This window comes from Sparus aurata, chromosome 13, assembly GCF_900880675.1.
Source record: "Sparus aurata chromosome 13, fSpaAur1.1, whole genome shotgun sequence".
Taxonomy (NCBI): domain Eukaryota; kingdom Metazoa; phylum Chordata; class Actinopteri; order Spariformes; family Sparidae; genus Sparus; species Sparus aurata.
In genome coordinates this window covers 33540815-33550969 of record NC_044199.1, presented here as the reverse complement: position 1 = coordinate 33550969, position 10155 = coordinate 33540815, and the positions used below count along the sequence as shown (strand labels likewise).

Here is a 10155-nt window from a genome sequence, read left to right as displayed (position 1 = left end):
GGTGTATCAGTCTGTCACTGAAGGAGCTGCCCAGTGCTGTGATAGTGAGCTGCAGGGGGCGGGACTCCTTCACCAGCAGCGATGACAGCTTCTCCATCATCCTGCTCTCTCCCAAAACTTGCACTGGGTCAAGAGGGTCTTAGGATGGAGCTGACCTTCTTTATAACTTCATCAAGTCTTTTCCTAACTATTACCGAGATGCGCTGCTCCAGCAGACTACTCTATAGAAAATGGCTGATGCCACCAAAGAGTCATACAACACTGAGTAAATGAAGCTGTAAGACTTGCAGGCCTCTTTTAAGGACATACATTTGATTAGACTAAAAATACCTGGCAGATCTAGCATAAACAAAGCCTTACCCATATTTCTTGTGACAACAAAGTGCTGTAGTAGAAAACAACTGTTATCACCAATTACAGATGAAATCTCCTTCACAGATCAACAAATTTTAATCTTGATTTAAACCTATTAACCTTTTTAAAACCTACATGTGTACTACTATTCTTGAATACTATCTCTTGTTAGTATGACTGCTCATTTTCTCTCTGGATTTGAAATCAGAGAATGTTTTAAGTTAGTTGTACATACTTTTTACAGAATTTAACATTTGTGTTTTTCGTCTATACAGTTTTGTTTCACTGTCTGATTGTCATGATCATAACTGTCTGAGACATTCACAGACAAACAGAAATAATAAACCACCGTTACATTATCCAAGAAGGACACATTTGTTAAATGAACATCTAAGAGACATGTAATAAAGCCAATTACACAAAATCTTTCCATACAATCATCACTTTTGTAAATGGTAAACAACCACAGATTATTGTTTATATTATTATTATTATTATTATTATTATTATTATTATTATTATTATTATTATTATTATTATTGTCCTTTTTCTACATTTAGCAACATGTTGTAAAATGCTGAAAAGCAGAGTGTGTATTGAAAAAGCATTCACTTGAAGTTGTTTCTGGCCCTTGTTTCAGAGAAGTGAGCATCTCCATCGACAGCACAGATTTTGCGTGAGGGCAGGCCTGATGGTTTGATCCCTGAGCCCATAGATGAGAGCACTGAGACACCTTGGAAGGATAGTCAGGCACACAAAGCATACATTGTAAATCCGTATGAGGGTTAATCTCCCTACTCTTCTAGCAATGGATGTTATGATGGTGGAACTCAAGGTGGAGGTAAGAATCAGGCTCAGCTGAATCAGGTGAAGCAGAAGTGTTTGAAGAGCCTTTCTAGCTGAGGCTTTGCCTGTTGAGGCAGACCTTGCTACCAGAGCTACACCAATGTAGGAGGCAAAGATTACTACACCAACTGACAGAAAGAGAATGCTGGAATGCGCTTCCTCAAAATCATTAAAGATTGGTGTGAAAAACATTGCTTCCATACTGCAAAAGTCATTCATATGAAGATCTAGGGAGATTGTTGTGAATACATATAACAGCATAAAAACTCGAATGAGGATGTGAATAAAACTGAAGGACCACACCAGAGCAATGATGATGGTCAGGCTTCTCATGGTAAAGATGGCAGCATGCCTCAGAGGATAGCACACAGCCACAAATCTCTCAAATGACATCACAGCCAAGGTGAGAGGGGAGATGGTGATAGTGAATACTGAGAGCAGAATGAGGGGACCACATACATAATATGACATTCTTATTCCTAAAAAAGCCAGAAAGTAGAGCAGAAGGTTCGACACCAGTGTAGCAGTATCTGCAAAGAGCAGGTTGAACAGCAGGATGTAACGGGATGTCTCACAAAACACCTGCTTTGACCTCAGGGTGAACAGCAAAACACTGTTAATGTAGAAGAAAGAACAGCTCGATCCCACAGATAACGTGCTAAACAACATTATCTCATCTGATACTTGATACTGCAAATAAGTGGTGATATTAGCCTTTGGCTGCAACACAGACAACATTACAGAATGATATGTGAAGAAAAAAAGACTCTTTTGGCTTGTTGTACCAGTAAACTGCAACACATACAAAGTTAAGTTAATCATGTCAAAAAAGCTCAAAGTTATCACCACAAACACCTGTTGAGTTCAGAAAGACAAATTATTCATCAGTTGAGCAGTCAAGTCAGAAAGATAGAGGACATGTTAGTTTGCAAAGACAGCAGAAGTGGTGTGCTGCTGGTGTTTCCTGCAACACAAGGTATATATGCTTTGTCCTCAGGTCAACCCCACATGATGTCATTACATCAGCATCTTGTTCATGTCAGAATTTAGTAATGTAACTGTTTACCACTAGTAAAAGTAACAGATGCTTTCAAGTGTAAATCACTATCGGCAAACTTTGATCAGCCCACCTTAGCAAATCTTCAGAGAAGTTAAATAAGACTTTATAGTGCTGATTTTACATGTGGCGTTATACTAGTTAGTTAGCCCTGTATTCATCTTGTCATGCATTTTGCAGCCTGGGGCTATTGATACTGCTGACTGCCAATCAAATCCAGGTACATCATGATCTCTTTTCTTATCAACAACGTACTCACGGATCAGACGTAACATTATTACCACTGACAGGTAAAGTGAATAACGCTGATTATCTCTTCATCATGGAGCCTGTATGTGGGTGTAATATATTAGACAGCAAGTGAATATGTTGTCCTCAAAGTTGATGTATTAGAAACATAAAAATGGGCTAGCATAGGTTTGACAAGAGCCAAATTGTGATGGCTAGACGACTGGGTCAGAGCATCTCCAAAACTGCAGCTCCCGTGGGGGGTTCTAAGTAGGGGTGTCACGATACCAAAAATTCAGTAGTCGTGTCATTACCGTAGCACCTGCCTGCCCTGCACATTGGCTCCAGCCCGCACGCACACACACACACCAAATAGTAGATGCAGTCATTTGAAGTCACAGACAGGTGGTGGCAGGTAGTTCATTTTAAATCATTAACATAAAAATCAGGGCTGTCTAACTATTTTTTTAAAAAGCCAGGAATGGGACAGCAGCGCAGCACTTGTTTTCAATTGCAAATTTAACTCCAAATGTACTATCCAATTGTCAATACAGAAGCAACGTTCAATGTGGTCGCGCTAAATTGCAGCTCTCTCACTCGCAAATCGTCTTTTACATCATAAAAAATGGGGGGGGTAACCATCTTTTGACAAACCAATTGCATATTCATTTGTAACTATATTAAACTAAGATGTTCTGTGAATTTCGCTAGTTTTGACAAGATACTTGCAAGAGACATGCTCTCTTTCTCTCTCTCCCTCTGAGGCCGCATTACTACAAGGTAGCTAATGCTATAACATTCGTGCTAGGCTAATGTTAAAACTATAGCATAAGCTACCTACGTAACATAAGCAATAACAAATGTGCCCACCACCCCAAACATCATGTAACGTGTATTTTAGTATGACAGATTACAAAAAACAGAAAAGGTTCATTCTTTGGATGTTGTTAATATGAATCAGAACTCACCCTGAATTCTGTAAACAAATTTGGATGACGGTCTTTCAGGTGCTTTGCTAAATTGGAGGTATTTCCTCACTTGGTCTGAAGACCAAAGTAGCATCGTTTGCATAATGCTTCTGCGGATTAATGATAACGCCACGTTCATCTGCCTCATATGCAAAGTACTTCCATAAACAACTCTTTGTGCCTTTTTTATCATCAAGTCGAGGTGGGGCTATTGCTGGAGCTGCAGTTGCCATCTTCCACATGTGGTTTTTGTTTTGTCATGTGTAGTTCCACTTGTTCGTGACCTACTACTTCTGAATGTAAGTATCGACTGGAACACTCTGAGGCGTATACTGCCCCCATCAGTACCAGAGGGGGTGCGGCACCGATTCTAACACTGGAAACGGTGCGAGTGGTACTGTCTGTGTTTTGACATTTTAAAACTGAAAGGTATCGCAAGTATCTTGTGACATCCCTACTTCCCAGTCTGCAGTGGGCAATATCTATCAAAAGAGGTCCAAGGAAGGAACAGTGATAAACGGTGACAGGGTCATGGGCAGCCCAGGCTCATTGATGCAAATGTGGAATGAAGGTTGGCCTGTGTGGTCCGATCCAACAGATTGTTCTGTTGCTCAAGTTGCTGAAGAAGTTAATGTTGGTTCTGATAGAAACTTGTCATAATACACAGTGCATCACAGTTTGTTGTGTATGGGGCTGCAGAGCTACAAACCAGTCAGGGTGCCCATGCTGACCCTTGTCCACTGCCTAAAGCGCCAACAGTGGCCACATGAGCATCAGAACTGGACCACGGAGCAATGGAAGAAGGTGGTCTGGGCTGATGAATCACGTTTTCTTTTACATCACGTTGATGGCCACGTGCCTCCCTTACCTAGGGAACACATGTCACCAGGATGCACTATGAGAAGAAGACAAGCTGGTGGAGGCAGGTTGATGCTTTGGGCAACATTCTGTGGTATCTGGCAGCAAGATGTTAGCAGCAGATCCTTTAAATCCTGTAAGGTGCAAGGTGGGTCTTTAATTTATCAAACTTGTTTGGCTTAAATTTCATGTCATGTTATCCCCAAAGTTGAAATAAGATCTTCCACCTGATGATGCATTCATTTTGTTAGATCACGTGTTTATCCCACAAAAGGGCACGGCCTCGTCAGTCGTCCAGAAGTACTTCAGTTTCACATCATCTGACTTCAAACAAACCACCCTCCACTGTAATATGATTAGGGATGGGAATCAAGGACCGGTTCTTCTTCAAAACCGGTGCCCAGTGAGTCAATTCCTCGGAATCGTTAGCATGCCCGCTTAACAATTCCGCTTATTGGTTCCGCTCGTAGCAAATGCATCATGACGTCATGACGCATGACGCTGCGTTGTTTTGGTTAAGAGCGCAGCAAACATGGCTTCGAGGCAGAGGTGCTTTAGAGTTTGGTTGTATTTCACACGAAAAGACGACAATTCAGTCACTTGCAACACTTGTAAAGTTTCCATTTCATCAAAGGGGGGAACTACCTCTAGTATGCATAACCATTTTTCCACGCAGCAATTCATTTGCAGGACTGTCGCGTCCTGATACACTACTACTTAGCGACGCAAGTGAGACAAGCAGCAGCAGAGCTAACGAGATGCCATCTGTTATTAATGCCGAAGGTAACTTTAAACTCTCCAGGCAGACTGGGCTCTGTCTACTTATTTATAATGTGAGTGCCATTTCAATGTGTAAACTTCTACTACACGAATAATCTCCATTGTCATTGTCCGTCAAATTTAGATGATGTTGACGGCCAGAGTCTGGCTGGCTCAGAGGCTGCAGCAGCTCTCGTGCACTTCTAGCTTCTCCGTTCACAGAGGCAGGGTTACTTAGGTAAGGCACTCTTGATCATCTGTCAAGGCACACCCTAGCGTAGAGTTTAGATTCTCTGCCCGAGCCCAACCCTACCCGAACCTCGGGCTTGTTTGTGTTTGTGTTGCTGCGTGGGGTAAACGTGAGTTTTCCTCATGCTGAAAACGTGACTTGTGGCATACGTCACATCACTCCCCGAGACGTGAGAAGAAAGCGAAAATATACATTTATACTTCGAAAAATAACAAAAATAATAGTAACGCACAGTGATTTGAATAAGTAACTTCAATCTGATCACTGTTTTGGAAGTATAAGCGCTTTAGATTACTCGTTACTGAAAAAAGTGGTCAGATTAGTAATGCCGTACCAGCACTACTGATTGTCTAGCTTAACTGCAACATGGAGCTTGAAGATGTAAAGAAAAAAATTAAAACAGGAGAATTAACTTTTAACAAGGTTGGAGGAAAGTCGGAGGTATGGAACCATTTTGAACAAGTCGTGGGCCGTGACAACAACTCATAATTACAGTTGATGCGTTGGGCTGGCCGGGCTCGGGTCGGGCTTGATTTTTTGGGCCTGATCTAAGCTCTACACTAGCATGCCATGGCATACTGGTTCAGAAACACTGCCCTAAGCTATGAGTCCCTGCACTTTACTTTGAGAAGTAGCTCACCTACTTTTAGGTTTGTTCTGAGGTTGCTACACATAATTTTTGTATACTCTGTGCTGTGTCTTCTGATCAGATATTAAAGGGAGTTAATACAAACAAACAAATTCATACTTATTCCCTCACCCAATGAGAATCGATAAGAGAATTGATAAGGAATCGGATCGATAAACAATATCAATAATGGAATCGGAATCGTTAAACTCTTATCAATTCCCATCCCTAAATATGATAGCCAAACTTCTTGCTAATAGTGTCATTTCCTTATCTGTAGTTCATATAGAGCCGCCAGTGACTGTTTCATAACCAGTTACATGTAGAATGTTTAAATTCTGACTTTAAAAAATGTAAAACTTTTTAATGTCACATTTAAACACATTGCCAGACAGATTAAAACAAGTAAATGTAGTAAATACTGTGATGGACTGTTACTAATTACATTTACTGAAGTACTTTACTTATTTTGAGTAACTTGTACTTTAGGTGTGACAACAAAGGGCTGTAGTAGAAACTAACTGCTATCACCAATTAAAGATGAAATCTCCTTCGCAGATCAACAAATTTTAATCTTGATTTAAACCCATTTACCTTTTTAAACCTACATGTGTACTACTGTTCTTGAAAACTATCTTTTGTTAGTTTGTCTGCTCATTTTTAGTATCTCAGACTAACATCTCTCTGGATTTGAAATAGAGAATATTTACTTGTTACTTGTACGTACTTTTTACACAATTTAATACAAGGGCGGAGTGGGGCACCAAAATCCACCGGGGAATTTCTGACCGCACTGGCCCATCACCGGCCCTCCCATATATCAACAAGACAAACTCATAAACAAAAATGTATGTCAGTTTAAAATATTAAATCTATTTTTTTAATCTGGATGAAAACCCAGATTAGGTCATGTTTCCTTGAGTGGAATTCCTCCATCTGATCTAACGCCAGCCAAGTCTTCGTATTTGGGAAGGACTTAACGGATATTGAAATCTGACCACAACATGGCACTAGGCAAACGCACAATATTGACAAAAAAGTGTAGGTTTAAAGCTTTTATGGGTTTTCTGTTAATAAATAGATGCTGAAATATTACATCAAAATGAAATAATAGAACTACATTGTATGACAGACCTATATCAACAACAGAACTTATAATCTGTAATTTTCGATCACTTTGATGCATCCCCCTCCAGCATCCGTTCCATCTTCATTATGGCCTTTTCGGCCCCTCCTTTCTCCTTTCTCTTTTGCCTTCCATGTGTAAAACAACAATCATCTACTCCTCAAATCATCAAATCCTTCAACTGTCAAAAATCTTGTACTTTCTTCGAACTTGCTTGCTTTCTCTCTGTCTGAAGAATGTCATTATCTTGTAGGATCATGCCATTAGACGAGGGGCTGCTCATTTATTCCCCTACATTTCTGTAAATAGACTTGACCTGCAATCGGTTCATTGGATAAATGCATTTCCAATTCCCAGGAGGCTTTGCCCCATTCTATGTTAATTTAAGAACAAACAAACAAATTAAATTGCAGGTTGTTTTTTTTTTATTTTCAATAACAATAATAATAATACATTTTATTTGATGGCGCCTTTCAAGTCACCCAAGGTCACTTTACATGGAGTAAAAGCGTAAATTACAACACCACAGATTATTAAAACCAAACATTGACCCTAAAAAAAAGAATTAAAGAAAATAAATGATAAGTTTGTGACCATGAAAGTTCTGTTACACCTGAATAAGAAGAATTAAATTAAGAAGGCTACACGAAAACAAGTAGATTGATGGGAGAGATCAGAGATGAGTGTGCAGGGTAACCATGACTGAGATATAGAGAATGAGCAAGTGGTATATATATTGGTTGGACTGTTACTTCATCATTAATATAGTAGATATTAGATATTTTCACAGAGAATTTAAACAACATCAGTAATTTTGATGAGCCCAAGGGGCAGCCATGTATGTTTCACTCAGAATGATCTGTGGACCGTTTTGCGGGAATTCATCAGCTGGCCAGCGGACCTGGAAAACTCCTGATCATCCTGATTGCCACTCCGCCCCTGATTTAACACTCGTGTTTTTCATCTATATTGTTTTGTTTCATCGTCTGATTGTCATGTTCATAACTGTCTAAAGACATTCACAGACAAACAGAAATGATAAACCATCATTATGTAAGAAGAACAAATTTGTTAAATGAATAATTAAGAGACATGTAATAAAGCCAATACCACAAAATCTTTCTATACAGTCATCACTTTTGTAAATGGTGAATAACCACAGATGTTTTTATTATTATTATGTTATTATTATTATTATTATTATTATTATTATTATTATTGTCCTTTTTCTATATTTAGCAACATGGTGTAACATGCTGTATTGAAAAAGCATTCACTTGAAGTTGTTACTGGCTCTTTTTTCAGAGAAGTGAGCATCTCAATCTACAGCACAGATTTTGCCTGAGGGCAGGCCTGATGGTTTGATCCCTGAGCCCATAGATGAGAGCACTGAGACACCTTGGAAGGATAGTCAGGCACACAAAGCATACATTGTAAATCCGTATGAGGGTTAATCTCCCTACTCCTCTAGCACTGGCAGTTATAATGGTGGAGCTCAAAGTGGAGGTAAGAATCAGACTTAGCTGAATCAGGTGAAGCAGAAGTGTTTGAAGAGCCTTTCTAGCTGAGGCTTTGTCTGTTGAGGCAGACCTGGCTACCAGAGCTACACCAATGTAGGAGGCAAAGATTACTACACCAACTGACAGAAAGAGAATGCTGGAATACGCTTCCTCAAAATCATTAAAGATTGGTGTGAAAAACATTGCTTCCATACTGCAAAAGTCATTCATATGCAGATCAAGGGAGATTGTTGTGAACACATATAACAGCATAAAAACTCGAATGAGGATGTGAATAAAACTGAAAGACCACACCAGAGCAATGATGATGCTCAGGCTTCTCATGGTAAAGATGGCAGCATGCCTCAAAGGATAGCACACAGCCACAAATCTCTCAAAGGACATCACAGCCAAGGTGAGAGGGGAGATAGTGATAGTGAATACTGAGAGCAGAATGAGGGGACCACATACATAATATGAAATTCGTAGCCCTAAAAAAGCCAGAAAGTAGAGCAGAAGGTTCGACACCAGTGTAGCAGTATCTGCAAAGAGCAGGTTGAACAGCAGGATGCAACAGATGTAATGTAAATGTAAGTCTTTACCACTGTCGATTCACACTTGCCCCATTTTCTCCATCTGCTTATAAGGTCAAGGTCATTTTTATGATCCTTGACTGGTGATCTATTCAGCCTTCATTTTCATGAAAGATTTTGTGGCATATAGAATAGTTAAGTGAAAGTGAGGTTCTATGGTATGATAGATGGTAGATGATAGGGAGAAAAGGGTACTGGCAGCTTATTTGAAGTGCTGGTACACAAACAAGGTTTGTGAAGGAGCAAAATGCAAAAGTGCTGGTCCACTTCAAGAACTTGCAGGGACCCATCACTGTTAAAAACTATTTGTTCTGCATCTCAGCAGATTATATCTGCAACAAGACAAAAGCAACTTAGACTCACAGAACAATGGTTTACAAGGGTCAGCCAGGACTGACTGATGTTTCCTCGACGTGGCCTGAATAACGTATTGCGTCAATACCTAAAATTCAGGTCATTGCTAGGGTAGGCCATGGCTTGTTGAAAATATTCAACTTTTAGGAAAAATCTGTATGTGTTGTGTGTGGAGGACCAGGAAGTGGCATCTTCTGCTCAGCTGCTCGAAGCTGTCTGGCTCTGCAGGGTTCCAGTGCAGAGCCAGATCTTCTGGAGGAGTAAACATCAGTGTACATACAACCGCAATGCGAAAATTCAAGTTTGTCGGTTTTAATTGTGTTTTCTGCTGTTATTTACCACTTTGTTGTGCTGTAAATCCCAAGTCTGCATAGGGTCTTTTACTTTGAAAATTTACCAAATGCTCTATATCATTTTTTTCATTGCATCTGCCGACCTGGCTCTACTTGGTTTGACTCCGTGTGGCTTGAAGGTGTGTATCAAACCAATGATGTGCTTGTCTCGATCCCCGTCGTACTATCAAAAAATCACCACTAACAAAGTTGCTCCACTAATTCAGTTACAATAATGTTTGATTTACTATAACTTCTTCACATTAAAAGTCATTTAAAAGATTTCATGATGAACGTCATGTT

General features: G+C 39.9%; 2 protein-coding genes across 2 annotated transcripts; both read right to left on the bottom strand.

Annotated features, from left to right (window-relative positions):
• Positions 1–990: 990 nt before the first annotated feature.
• LOC115593859 (odorant receptor 131-2-like) lies at positions 991–1938 on the bottom strand. Its single transcript, XM_030437535.1, has one exon. The coding sequence runs from the start codon at positions 1936–1938 to the stop codon at positions 991–993; it is 948 nt and encodes a 315-aa protein (XP_030293395.1).
• Positions 1939–8375: 6437 nt separating this feature from the next.
• On the bottom strand, positions 8376–9640 carry LOC115593858 (odorant receptor 131-2-like). The gene is made up of 2 exons (XM_030437534.1): positions 9609–9640; positions 8376–9177 (listed from the first exon to the last, which is right to left on the bottom strand). The coding sequence occupies exons 1-2, from the start codon at positions 9638–9640 to the stop codon at positions 8376–8378; spliced, it is 834 nt and encodes a 277-aa protein (XP_030293394.1).
• Positions 9641–10155: the final 515 nt, after the last annotated feature.

Coding starts and splice junctions, on each gene's coding strand:
- LOC115593859 (XM_030437535.1), bottom strand. CDS start 1,938: ATGTTGTCTGTGTTGCAGCCAAAGGCTAATATCACCACTTATTTGCAG.
- LOC115593858 (XM_030437534.1), bottom strand. CDS start 9,640: ATGGCCTACCCTAGCAATGACCTGAATTTTAG. Junction 9,178..9,608: donor AGCAATGACCTGAATTTTAG/GTATTGACGCAA, acceptor GTGAATCGACAG/TGGTAAAGACTTACATTTAC.